Below are 14,951 nucleotides of genomic sequence, written 5' to 3' on the forward strand. Positions count from 1 at the left end.
GGTCAATTACTTTCCAATATGTGGCAGATCTCGTACTACCCGATATGACGACACACTGCCCTTAGACCCTCCCATTACTATAATGAAAAAAACTTATAGGGAAGTCTGCATAAATGACTCAAATTGCCCTCCAATCACTACTGGACAAATGGACCCTTTTATAACCATTGGTCCTATGATAGCAGCAAATGGACGAGAAAACAAACCATCAACATCAGTATTGCCAGCTGCACAAATACCATTCCCGCACCTGAGAAAATCAGAGCTGATTAGCACCAATATATCATCATCCACTGTCAACAAGTGCACAACTGAACTTAACTGTTCAGCAACTAATGCTGGAAAAACGGACCTTCTTAGTGTAGTTCGGCCAGAGATAGCAGTTAACAGACGAGGAAAAGTAATATCCCTCACAACCTTTCCCCTCACAGAATCACTTCCTCTGCCAACAAGCAATGGAGACCTGCTCAGTGCACCTGCTCCATCCGATCACAACCGCATATCTTTGCATGGTCCTGCACTGCATAGAACTATTTCGAAAGCTCAAACCTCCACAACACTAACTCACCTCTACATTCTAGACATCCTGAGGAAAGAACTCTATGAGAGACCCACGAAAGCCAATCCGGATAATGAACCATCAAGTCCTAACTTGATCAGCTCTAGCAATCAGGTCCCTTCTAATGTTAACACCTCCGACCCTCACATAAAATCGTTCGATCAATCCCCTGACAAGAATCATCATACTATCATGGAAAAGCACCATCTAATAGGGCTGGAAGGAAATCGCGAATTCCTTGGCACAAATCGTATCAATCGAGCCTTTCTTTTAACACTCTTTAGTTGAATCCCCCAATTACGAATGTTTAAATCAGAGGATATCCTCAGAATATCATTATCATCAGAAAACAACTACAGTGCTGTGTGCTACTTGACCTCCGAAGCTGTCATGAAATATCTATGGTTCAATAGGGAAGGTATAAAAGAGGAAGGTCTAGTCCTAAGCTCAATGGCAAATGAACAAGAAGCAGAGAAATTCATTCAGTACAGATGCCCTCAGGTCATCACTCCACAATTGCAATCTACTCTGTTATCCAACATTAATGAGGATGAAAATGGAGCTAGTAACGAGCTACTGCTCAGAGCGGGCTTTTCTGAGGATTTACCATGGCTTGCCCCGATGCTTAACTCCATTCTTAAATCCAAGGTACCATCTTCCATACCATAGCTGCCCCTACAGACTTTCCTAACTTTGCAATCCTGGAATTCATGCGGCTACCTCAATCTCATGAAATGGCACTCAACGATTGATTGCCACAATCATCCATCAATATTAATGACACAAGAAACTATGAAAACCATTGCTTTTCCGTTATCTGATTATACCACGCACTGTATTCCAGCTACATGATCCTCTGCTGGCCGCCCCTCTGGAGGCGTTTTGATAGCAGTGGATAATCCCCTAAAATTTAGTTCCAAGATTGTCTGGAAGGCTAGCAATTTGATTGCGATATTGTTAAAGACAAACATCTATAAATATCCCTACCTAATTGTTATTACAATTTATTGGAATCCGGCGCACACCTTAATTGAAGAGATGATTGATATTGTTGAGAACTGCCTAGAATTTGTAACTCATGAATACCAAAACATTGAGATAATACTAGGAGGGGATTTCAATTGTGATTGTAGGACCAATGATGAACTCAGAGGCTCTAAAATTAATATACTATCGAAGCGCAGAGGCATGACATGGAGGAACTTTCTAAAGGACTGGGACCTTGATAATGTTACACCTGATCAAAAATCCAACTGGACCACATGGTCAAGGGACGCAAAATCGTCAACGATTGACTTTATATTTGTTTCGCACAATTTGCTTTTAACATCATCACCGCTAATAATTAATCAGATGCCCTATGGAGATCATGCACAAATACTGGGCAAGCTAAAAATTAACTGCCCTATTTTGACAGTCGATCCCTCTACAATGTTGTGCGAAATAGATCGCTCACAGGTTTCTCTCAGATGGAGTCAAGCCCTATGTAATCAATTAGTACAATATATAACGTTTGCTATTGCCAACCGAGACATATCTGAGGGAATCTCCATTAGTGCAATGGAGTTAATCTATGCCGAAATAATTCACGTGGCATTACAACATTTTAGTAAAAAAAAAGAAAACTCTGACACTAAACATCGACATTTATTTGACCCTCTCTGAAAAGCCCAGAAGCGTGAAAAAAATAAGGCTCTTAGAGCTTTGAAAAAAAACGATGAATTACCTCGCGAAATGTATCAAATACAACAGCATCGAATTGTGACCACGTACAAACAAAACTTAAAACAAATAAGAATACTAAGATACAATGAACTTAACTGCAATCTTATTAGAGCCATAACAGACCATGATACACAAACCGTTTGGCGAACGATGAAAAACAATCATACTCAAGTGTCACTCTCAACGCCTAATGCAATATCTGAATCTATCTGGCACACCTATATCACAAGCAAATTCTGGATCCCTTCTGAATTTTTGAATATTAGTACTACTTCTTTACCTTACCAAGATCTTCCTCGTTTGAACTGGACTACTGATGATATCAAGTGGGCTATCTCCAAACTTAACTACTCGAAATCGGCTGGTCCAGATGGCTTTCCCCCTTGCCTGTACAAAGCAGATCCACATTTATGGGCCACGATTATAAAAACTAAATTTCAGACCATTCTTAACTCGGTAATTGTTCCTGCTTCCTGGCTTTCGGCTAATATCATACCGATATTCAAAAAAGGTGACCCTTCCCTGCCCCAGAACTACCGGCCCATTGCCCTAATTGGCACTGAGGCAAAACTTTTTGCAAGGCTTCTTCTCTATGATCTCGAAAAACATATCGAAAATGCATGAACTATACTCTAAATATCAGACTGGATTCAGGAAAGGGATGAGTACCTTGCTCAATGCCATGATAATGGCATTTACCATCGCAGGAGCAAAAAAACCATCTGCAAACCCAGTTTATATTGCCCTGATCGATATGTCTTCAGCTTTCGATACTGTGATACGGAATCTATTATGGGTCAAATTAACTGAAATGGGAATACTGCTAGTGCTAATTTATTGGTTTATAGCTTTACACACCAAGACTTCTTATAAAATCAAACTTACTTCTGAAGGCCGAACAACGAAACCAATTAGCACTGAAATAGGCCTAAAGCAAGGCTGCAACTTAGCCGCTACTTTCTTTAACTTGTACCTTGCAGATCTCGATAAAGGCTAGGATGAGAAAAACTTGTTCTCCGTGAAAATTGGGCTGATCCGATTAAAATGGCTTGCCTTTGCAGATGACATCATTCTATTTGATCCTACCCCTGCAGGCCTTCAACTTAAACTACGACTATTTGAAGAGTTTGCAAAAGCATATAATTTAACTCCCAACCCAGCCAAAACCGCAGTGATGAAATTTGGTGTTCAGAAAAAAACTGGAAAGTTTCAATGGCACATTATGCGTACTACCATTTCTTCCATTATAGACACGATTTACCTAGGATATCACCTATCAGAGAAAAACTCTATTAAAATGTGGACTGATCTACTAAACAACAAGATCAGACCACTTACATCACAGCTAAAATTAATATTCGCAAAATACTGTAAGTTCTCATTAACTCCTTTCATCGAGTTCTTTACACTAAAAATTGAAAGTGTTATTCTGTATTTGCTGGATATATGTTTAGGTGAAATGGGTTTGATCCTGGACCAACTACAAGGGTCATCCCTGAAACGTGCAATGTCTCTTCCAATGTCCCTGCCTAATGCATCCCTAAGACATGAGCTAGGTCTAATAGCGTTATCCACCCGCTGGAAATGGCGTCTCCTCACAAATTTCGCAAGAATAATTGTCCTAGGGCGAATTCCCTATACGTGGACATTAAGAAAACAATTGAATTAATGCCCACAACCCCTATGGCTCAATATTTGACCAGAATACACACTATTCTCAATGAGGCCAACATCACGGTGGATGACGTTTATATTAGACCTGCTTATGCCAAAAAAAAGTTGTTCGACCTTGATTGGTGCACAACCATTGATCAAATAGGGTCATATAAACTTTACAAGGAATATTATCTATATACCAAAAAGCGTACACCTAGATACGACCATATTACTCTATTTCCTTGTAATCACACCCGGAAGGCCTACCTGTGGTTCACATTTAATTTATTACATACCAAAGAAAGAACCTCGAATTGGGCTGTGAATACGATGAAAAGTGAAAGCAAGCATTGTAGATTTCCCATGTGTACTGAACCTAAAGAAACACTAAAACATCTGATTTTATACTGTCCTTACTTTAAACATTCAAGAACTGTTTTACTTATGGAATTTGTGAATATCAACTATACTGATTGTTTAATATTCCTATGGGCAAGAATGATGCAAGGCATTCATAAACCTCTCATTTATGCCTTAACGAGATTCTGTAAACTGATAGAAAAGGAACTAAACAATTATGTTAATGCCAATGTTTGATAAATGGTGTATGCAAACTTACTAGTTTACTAGTTTAGGTGAAGGGACATATTATTTTTATTGTTGTACTACTGCTGTACTTTTTTAATCTGAATATGTTTGTGTGAAATTCTATTGAATGATGTTTTTACATTTTGTATGATATATACTGCAACGATGATCTGTTATTTCGTTTTGTAAAGGTTCTGTTACTTTGTAATAGAATCAAGAACAAATAAAAACATTAAAAAAATAGCACTCTACCGTACAAGGGGTCAGTTCATGGGCCAAACAGCCTATCTCAAATGGGCAACTGAATGGACAGATCCAGACAAAGCTGATTACGTTCAAGACACAAAGACAAGGCTGAGAATGCATACTAACAATCACATGATCAGATATGAAAAGCCTGGAGTGAAAGGAGCTGGAATCAGATGGGGAGTAAACAGAAGACTGGAGAGTCCAGGAAAATCTGCAGAAGAAATTCATAGATGGAAAAACAAAGTACAGATGCAGATTTGGGGATCAGTGCTTCCACCAGATGGATGGGAAGAAGGAGTGGTCATCTGCAGAGCCTGGGTAGTCATTGGATTTTACCAGCCAACCATTGACATAGTGCAGAATGGATGCAAGCCTCTATGGCCGGGACTTGCCAAACTACTGACATGGGTCGAGGATAAAGGAGGACCTTTGCAGATAGTGCCTTTGGAAAGTGCCAAGTTGTGCTTCAGAAACATTGGTAAAACAAATGTCGGAGAAAACCAGAACTGTGGTCGAATGTTTGATATACCAGGAATGAGAATTGGAACAGCAGTGATCATGGATCACTACTGAGCGTGTGGATCCAGAGCTTACATTAAGTTGGCCAAGAACTGGGGATGACAATGTTCTATAGTAAATGTTCATGTTCCAGCGTTGGTGATTCCTAAAAGTGACTTGAACATTGACAGCTTTCCTAAAGCAGATGCTCACCTGAGGAAGAAGAGATCTGTGGAGCTAATAAGTAGAATGAAGAGAGAGAACTATTTCTCAGCCAAGTCAATAGAAGCCTTTGATTCTATTCAATATGAACACTGACTGTTCAGCCAAACTTCGTCAATATTCACGTTGATCTTTATGCCAAATTTCCAGGTTGGAGCAAATACAAAATGGCTGCAAATTACCAGTTGGGAGTTGTTGCAGACAATCAACACTACCATAAAGGGATTCAATGCTATCAGGGAAGAGCTGAGAGCCATACGACTGATGACTTTTCAGAATAGATATGTCCTAGACATGATCACAGCTATGGATGGAGGTGTTTGTGCAAAAATTGGAGAATCATGTTGCACATGTATACCTTCTCATGATGACAAGAATGGCCCCTTGACAGATGCCATAGAGATGCTGACGAAGCTGCATATCCAAATAGTAAATGGAGTGGAAAACATTGCTGATGATAGCTGGTTTGGATCGCTCTTTTCTTGGGTTCCACAATGGATGGCAGATATTTTCAAGTTCCTTGGAGCTCTGATAGTGATGGTATTGCTTGGATTCTGTGTGATTAGGATAATATTCTCACAATGCAAGAAGACTGCAAAGAAAGCCATAGGGATGAAGATCATGATTGATGTTGAATCAAGAGGAAGATAAAAGAGCTAACAGAGGAAGATATCAGAGATTTCGTGAAGGCCAGCATGCATGCACCTGAGGGAACTAAATTCCTGTATCCGAGGAGCCATAATAAGTATGTGGAATTATGGATCTATTGCAGTCCAAGTGGCCAGTGCATGCTCATGACTTGGAATAAAGATGAGCATGTGAAATCAGCTGGATGCCTGAAAGGAGTAATCAAGATCTGGGTCCCAAAGAAGCATTTCTTCAGACAAGGATGTCTAGATGTGAAGAATGATGAGAGAGTTGTCGATGAATCGCCCGCAGGGGGGAGTGTAGAGAAGGAGCCAAGTACCCCCACCTCAACCATCTCAGCCATGCTGCCTATTTGTTGGGAACCAGAGTTTGAGACATGTGCAGTCCCAGTGAAAATACCACACCAAAGAAAATCCTGGAGGCAAGATTCCCGTTGAGAAATCTATAACTGTATATGAGACAGTATGACGGCCCTTTGAATGAAATCCCAGAAGAAGAAGAACCAATAAATGAAAAAGCAGATTGGTGATGTCATGCAAAGTAATCCTGATGCACATAGAAGAGATGCAGAGATAAGAGAATGAAGATATTCTATAAAGCATCAGGAAAGTATCAAAGATAAGTGACATCTCAGGCTCGGAGATGAAGAAACTTATGCTACAGAAACGATGAATATATCAAGTTATTTTACACGTGTACAGATGCAACGAAACGCAAGCAAAGTATTCTTGAGACTAGCTATGTAGTGAATAGATTGCAGCATGCGCCAATGTATACATATATAGGAATAAAGTAAAGAATGGATGTTTCCACTAAGGTTTATAGCAGAGCTGGACCAGAGAAGGAAGGCCTTTTTTCCAGTGTGTCGCAGTTGAAAAAACAATTGAATTACAGAAGTGAATATCAGAAAGGAGAGGCTGGATCAGCCCCAAGAAGTCAAGGTCTTATTGGACTGGCTGAGCAGACATTAGTTACAATCATGTGAAAGAATGAAACTCCTGTTCAGAAGGCATGGACAAAAACAAGGAAGATGTCACAGGTTTATTAAATAGTATTTTAAAAGCACCAGAGCTCAAATGTGTGGTCTTCAGTCACATGGATGGATGGAACTGGACAAACATCATGAACCACACCTACGCAGAGGGGCGGAGCGTGCCTCCACTCCCCTGTATTCTCCAGAACAAAGAACATTTCCAAGGCCAAGTTCAAAGCCTTAATTGATGTGCAGACCACTGAGGTGATGATAGATGATATGCTAATTGGTGGGAAGCTATGGTTATGACCAGCCCACCAGCACCTGGAAGTAAGCCTGCGTGCTGCTAATGTGGGTGGAAAAGTACTGACGGATGTAAGTGTGCCAACCAATTGTAGGGGGCCACGTAATTAAGGGCCCCCTATACTTTGTGTAACGATGGGATGTCATGTATTTAGTGACGTTCATAGTGACAGGTTTGAGGGGAGCGCTTAGTTTCCCCACCTGATGTTAAGGAGCCTATCACTTTGTAGACTATTATGGAATGTATACTTACATGTTCCTCTAAAGCCTTTCACATTTGCCACTAGGTTTTTGTAGTTTACCACGTAGGATGACGTTAGCAAATACAAAGGTTAACATCATCAATGAAGAGTTTTTTCTATATAAAGAATGTTTTTGTATGAAATGCATTGAGAGTCCATGCTATGAGACGTCCATTGATGTCCGTTGTACTCCCTGTTTCAGATAATTGATATTAATTGATATTAAAACAGTCAACTTTGCCAACTTCCTGGGTCGTTTTGATTATTGATGTTTGAGTAACTTCTGCTATTTCATAGTATTGCTACCTCGTCTTAAAGGGCTGTGTCGGCTGTCCCAGTTCAGTAGTTTTGTTCAAAAGTCAATAAAAAAAGTCATTTGGGGACTCAAATGTCTCAAAACGGACATAAATCCTATTTAGTAGCTTTTAAAACCAGCCAGGAAAAAAGGAGGGACATCAGCCCCTACCCTTTGCACGGGGAATAATGGGCCAGTGCTTCTCCCTCTCGCCTGCGCCTTCCAGCCGTCCTTCTGCCTCCTCTGCACCTGCCAACAGCAAATCTCCTGCTCTGCCTTCCGAAAACTCACTTTTATACTATCTGGGCTTAAACTGTCAACTCTCTTTATTAGAATTTGTACCTAATGGAAGCAAAAAGCAGCTGAGACCTGTGTCGTCCCAAAAAGCTAATTAGCTCACTGGTCTAGTATCAGTGTAAAGCATCTTTTTAGAGAAGTAAAAAGCGTGTATATGTTCAGAGCAAGGTTAATGCAGATAATGCACCTTTCACCCACTTATAAAAGCCACTCGGCAGCTCCAAACTTCGCAGGAGGTTCTGTAGTTCTTACCAAGGCACTTTGGAACACTTCCCAGAAAAGCTGTGAATACAGTCAGGTACTTGGTTTACACGATGTACCCGCAAGAACCATAAAAAAGCTAATGATCTGGCATGGAGCCCAGAAATTCAAACCAACGCCAGGTTCTGCATCTAACTGTGAATTCTACTCTTTTGCCTGAGTGTATCAAATGCATTTGAAAACTGTGCTCGCATTGAAGAAACCTCACTATGTACTCGCATAAATGCATTCATGGTTTGGAATCTTGCTCAAAATAATATGCCCTAAACATGACTAAAACTGAAAATCCATATCAGTTCTGGTGAAGCAAATAGTTTGTATCTTATATGTGAATATTGCTACATATATTGGACTCGCCTGTAGGTCAACGACTGCTGCTTATATCTATGCCCTTGCACGGCCAGTAGTGTTTATATTAAATATTGGCTACTCGATATCGAGATTACGGGTGGCCTGCCAGGAAGTGTGCTTCGTGAATATCAGAGTGGTCGCCATATGCCGATTCCCCACACCTCCCGCATGTGCCCAGCACTGCTGCTTTTGCCTGAGTGAGATCTGCGTTTACACAAAGGCAAAGTCCTGTGCTTGTGCAAATGCCCTTACATTTGTGCACCCCTTTAGCAAACTCAGTCCTGTCAGTTGCTGATCATACCAACACATTCACCACACTTCATTCCAGGCAACCCACTATTTTGAGCCACAGCAATGCTGTTGTTGTGTCTTTGCATTAGTCTACCAGTATTATCCCTTACCATGCATAGGTTACCATGCACACAGAATCTCGCAATTCTGGATATGGTTGGTTGGCACGCAGCCAGCAATATATTTCAGTAAGTATGTTTACCATGATGGCCTGTGACAAGAATAACAAAAGGGCAATGTGTTACCATGACCAACTGTCTCATTCCACCGACTCCCGCAACATTCCAAAATATCACAATTCCTTCCATGCCATGTGACACGGGTTTCGTATCACTCGCCATGGAACGCACACTTAACACATAACAGATCTGCTTATTTTACAATGAAAACAAGCATTGACAATGCTAACAGTTTGGGCGTTTGTGTAGGCAAGGGAAAGGCACTTACTTGGCACAAACGTAGTGGTATTAACTGGCCATTTATGGTAGCAGGAGCAAAATGGTGTGATTACCAGGGCAACTAATAGCAGTGCCTGGCAAATGCTTAATACCTATACACAAGCCAAAACTGTTGGCTTTGCCAATGCTTGTTTTTAACATGACTTTAGTGAAGGTCAACCAGGGTGCTTATAAATCAAGTGGCTAATGGCAGAACAGGTAAGACATTTCTATTACACCAGTAGTGAGTTTACAACTCTAAGTCATTAACTCTCCTAAGACTGCTTTGAAAAATCCCTGGCAGGCACTTCGAGTCCAACGTTTGATGAAAAGGCTTGAATAAAGCAAGCTCAAAGAGATCCCAGGAGGATGTGTTTTGGGTAGGGAGAGGCAGGAAGTGGATGGGAATGGCCATAGGGATTACCATGGCCATGGGTAGTCAACAGGAGGAGGGGGGCAAATAACCAAACAACACCTATAGGCTGTGTGTCCCTCCTCATATGCCATTCCTCCCTATCTGTACTGCAATAGTTTCGGCTCATAGGTGTCGCAAGTGACATCTAATAGCCCAAACTAAAAAGAACGACTATGAAGCACAATATAGACTGTGCAGTAAAGAGTGCCAGAAAGGAATAATTTCAACAGTAATTAATCATAACAAAGATAATCCTTGAATTAGTCGGAACGGCCGCAATTGCGCCTGAGATGGTCCTTTGTGATTCTCATTGTGTGAACCTCCTCCACACATCCCTCAACATTTGCTTAGGGTGAGACTGAAGGATGCTCACAGGGTGTGAGGGTATTTCGAATTAGAGGGGTGACGCTTTTAATATAAAACATGTCATGGGGGCCCCAACATACTTTTTATCGGGGGAGGGGTGGGTTGTCTCAGCATAACACATTTGGAAATCATTAGCCTAGATGGCCGAAAAAGAACATTATTTCTAGTCACATTACTAAAATTCAATGTTTGCCCCAAAGCCAGATTGATTGGACCTATTTAAGCAATAGAACCGAGGAGGGGGGATATTACTGGTCTGGAAATGCCCCAGGGTGTCAGTTACAAGCCTGAGCAAATAACAAAGCATATTTTTCTCCAGTTGAAAAACATTGTGTAAACCGTTTCTCAACTCGAGAAAAAAAGCAAACAAAATGGATGCCATGGGCAGAAGGGACTACATGTAGTCCCTTCTCCCTTTCCATGGTGGCCATTAAAATGTGTTTTAAAAAAGTAAACAAAAAAAATATCCACCAGGAAACGGGGAGAAGGGACTACACACAGTCCCTTCACCCTTTCCATGGAGGCCATTGGCGAAGCAGAGATGCGCCGGGAACACTACTGTTCCCAGTGTCAGCGAGCGACAACGCAGCACAAGGTAAGTGGGGAGGGGATTGAGGGGGCTTAAATATGAAGAAATGTGGGGTAAGGCAAGAGGGCGCATGGAGCGCACTTACCTGATTCCCAGCAAGGGAAGATGGCGGCCTCCCACTCTGAGGAGGCTCAGAGCAGGGTCTCACCCTGTCTGGTTAGGACCCATTCCGAGCCTCCTCATTGGGTGGGTTGCCAGCACACACCCCTCGCCGGGTACTAATTACTTTTAATCCGTAGTTAGCAACACAATTGAAGCATCATTAAAAGCCCATCAAAACTGACTGATTCTTTCTTTGTGGGACGACAATCAAGGGCCAAACTGGCTGCCATGTGCCTATTGTACCATCTGTTGAGTGGTATGTTTCCAAGGCAGCTTCTTTGTTGCTGTTATTTAATATCTATCAAGCCTTTGCACGATTTACTTTTACAGGTAGGTATCTTATTCTATAACTGTGCTGATGATAATCAAATCTTCTTTCCTTCTGGGAAATTGTCCTTGGGTGGCCATCTAGCCTGAAGACCTGGTAATGCCACCAAAATGTAGTTGTAGAGCAGATGCTCTAGGAACAGTCAAGCCAAAGTAGAGATGCTCCCATTGAAATCAAGGCAGGCTGGTGCCAAGGTGCTGCAACAACATGTTTAGTGTTAACCTTTTCTCTGCCCAATGTTCTGTTTCTACAGCCTAGTGTACTCTTTCCTTACCCTTCTCTCTTGTTCTCTCCCTTGTTTTCTTTCTCACTTTATTTGTGTCTCCCTTACTGTCTCTAAATCCATCTCTTCCTCTCACCTATCTCCATACGCCCTCACATGTTGCCTGTTCACTCCCCTCTTCTCGTTTCCCGCCCTTTCCTTCTTCTCCTCTTTTCACATCTCCTCCTTTCCCTTATCTTCCACTTCTTACTCGTCTATTCTCCTCTGTTCCATCCTCTTCTTCCCTTTCATGCCCCCCACCCCCCCAACAGCATACTGCTGAATGTGCCATGCTGTGACCCGAGGTGTGGAAATGCAACTGACAGGAGTCCAGCTGTGTGTGCACATGATGATTGTGAGAGGGAGGGGCTGCAGCATAGGAAGTGGCACAATGCCTTCTGCCCTGGCAATGGAGCATCACTGCACTTAGTCAGTGCTCCATGCTAAGGTAAACTATTCGAAAGGGCGGATTGGTGGGGGTCTCTGGCACTGGTGCAGCCCATCAGCAGCGGGAGACTAGCCCTGGATGCTTAGACCCTCACTGTTGCAGCAAGGTTGATGGGTACTCCACCCTCTTGAAATGTACTAACTTTTAATTTCACTCAACCAATATGTAAACCCTAATAAGTGTTTATTTGATTTTACTTTTAGGGATGGCATCACCGACTTAAACCAAACTGGTGTCTCCTGGACAGAGCTGCAATACAAATGTTATAAGTTCAGACACGTGACCTATGATCTGAGCCTGGTCTGGCTGATCACCACTGAGGGGGCAATCTTTAGATGTGACGTCTAAGGAGGAAGAAGAGAGTGTGTGGCATCTGAAGGCTTTCTTGCCTCCAATATTTATGTTTCAGCCATTCACACTGAGCACTGTTTCACTGCATCAACTCTATGATTTACAAATGTACTGCTTGCAGTAAAAACGACAGTCAAATTACAGTTTGCACTTGTAAGCTTGTTCATGTTTAGTTTTGGCTCAAAGATGGCGCTTTAGCGCTGCCCAGTGTGCCAGTACGCGGAGTGCAGCGAGAGGAAGATTGCATTTGGTACTCGCTCTCCACATTCTTGGCATTGGCATCTGTTGCTAGCTGTGTGTCTGGCTTTTTTTTTAGTTTTTTTGGTGCCTGTTTTGTAACTCTGGTCGAAAGAGCTTTTATGGCCTCTATAAATAATTTCTCAAAGCTGCAAAGTCGGTGTGGATGGTATCAGTCCATGACAAAGGCGGCTTTGTGGCTCAGGTACACATTCTCTTATCTTCCATTGTGACATTAAGTTGATCTTTTGAAATCTTATGGATGCCGAAGTGGGACAAAACCGTTGACTGATGTGTCGCGTAACAGCTCTGAAATGTAATGCACCAATCTCAACCAAAAAGACAGGGGTCATTGCTCAGCGGGGAGGAATGGAAAACAAGCACCGGCAAAGCCAAGAATCTCGGCTTCAGTTTAGGTTGTCCATGTATTTTGGGAATAATAGGTGATGGTGAATTTTTAAAAGTGTGCATTTTATTAACAGTTTTCATGACGTTGCACTCTTGTCAATATGTTACTAAAATGAATTTGTACCACTGTTTAAATGTAATATAAGAACAATGTGCATTATCTACTTGTCAATGTATTCTAATTGTCCAGAAGTAATAAGATGTGTAATACTATATGCAAGGGCAGCATGCTATAATAACAGTCTATGTAAGTTATCTGCAATATCAGCAAAAACATTCCAAGCATTCTTGGTGTGCATTTTCCCCATCTGTGTGTGTGAAGCTCTGCCCTGTTTCTAAGCTACATAATGAATATATCATATAGTTATATCCTTATGGCACTCGATGTGTTGACCTCGGAAGGATCATGGGCTGAGATATCTCCAATGGGAACTAAACGCCAAACCTCTTGTTGGCGTGTATACACATGTTACTCTGCACACATGGAGCGATCTTAAAGGCACGCAGCATGCTGTGCCATGTTACCCTGGCGTCGGAGCTCTTACCCTGGCGTCGGAGCTCTTACAGGCACGCAGCATGCTGTGCCATGTTACCCTGGCGTCGGAGCTATTACCCTGGCGTCGGAGCTCTTACAGGCACGCAGCATGCTGTGCCATGTTACCCTGGTATCAGAGCTCTCTCATTCACAGAAGGCTTTAATGATGCTCTGTCCGGTGGAGTTACCACTGGCCCAAGAAATGCCTGACCTGGTGCCAACAATGCCATCACTCCCAACCCAATTACCAATCTCTCACAAACATGGCATCCTCTTGACAAAATAGCCCCTCCTAGCATAACCGTCAAACTATTGATCTAGCAAAATGAACCCACATAAAAGCATTGGAACAGCATGAATAAATAAAAATGGCCCTTCACACAATGGGAGTTTCGAAAAGGATCTCTTGCGCTCCCTGAGCCCCCATCCCCACCCTCCACCCTCTTCCATTCCCCTGCTCATTCTCCGGAAACCTAGCCCTTCCATTCCCTACCACACCAGGCCCTCTCGTCCCCCCGGCTTTCTCTCTCATTATCTGGGGGACACCCCAGAACTCCTACCACTCCCCACTTGCTCCTCCTCCGCCTTTGGCTTCCTGAATTGGGAATTACGTGCACAATGTCAATATCACATTCCAGGAAGTACACAACAGGCGAGTGGCCTGTCTGATGTGCTCACAAGTTTGACTTGTGACAGGGCAGACTCAAGTGGTCAGAAAGCTGTGCCACAGTGACATGAAGGTTGTATAAAGGTGTTTCTAATGGAAGGAATGGACCTGAAAGCTGGCCTAAATATTTACTGTATGTACATTTGCACTACTCCAATAAAGTGTGATGAGTGGTGCTCCTCCAACGATCTCTGCCTTAATGTCAGTATGATGGAGATCCTTCTCATTGGGACCCCTGCTCCCACCCTCCCTCTCTGACTCTGGCCGCCCTCCTTGGGCCCTCTACCCTCGCCTTCCTGTGAGGCAAAAAGCCTTGATGTCATCTTCGACTCCACTCTCTCCTTCTCTCCTCACATCACAGACCTTGCTAAGAAGGCCCACTTCCAGCTGCGCCTCCTTAGAGGTATTCTACCCTTTTCACTTTCCCCCAGAAGCTCACTTTCTCCAGAGCTCTGGTTCTCTCCACACTGGACTTCTGCAACAGCCTCTTTCTCAGTCTACCTGCCTCTACACTGCACCCTCTGCAACTTATCCAGAATAGGACTGCAAGACGTATCCGTGGCCTCAAGCCCATAGATCGTATCTCTCCAGCTCTAAAATCTCTGCACTGGCTCCCGGTGGCTGCAAGCATCAAGTTCAATACCCTCT

At 42.6% G+C, this 14,951-nt stretch overlaps 1 protein-coding gene across 1 annotated transcript in view; it reads left to right on the plus strand.

The window, feature by feature from the left end:
• The window catches only part of LOC138493148 (fish-egg lectin-like), a 262,786-nt gene extending 249,400 nt beyond the window's left edge, over window positions 1–13,386 (plus strand). Inside the window, exon 4 of the mRNA XM_069620333.1 lies at window positions 12,309–13,386. Within this exon, the coding sequence (XP_069476434.1) occupies window positions 12,309–12,453 (145 nt within the window). The 3' untranslated portion in view covers window positions 12,454–13,386. The remainder of the gene's footprint in view (window positions 1–12,308) is intronic.
• The last annotated feature ends 1,565 nt before the right edge of the window (window positions 13,387–14,951 follow it).

The sequence above is a fragment of the Ambystoma mexicanum genome, chromosome 10 (genome assembly GCF_040938575.1).
Source record: "Ambystoma mexicanum isolate Mex_15411 chromosome 10, UKY_AmexF1_1, whole genome shotgun sequence".
NCBI lineage: Eukaryota > Metazoa > Chordata > Amphibia > Caudata > Ambystomatidae > Ambystoma > Ambystoma mexicanum.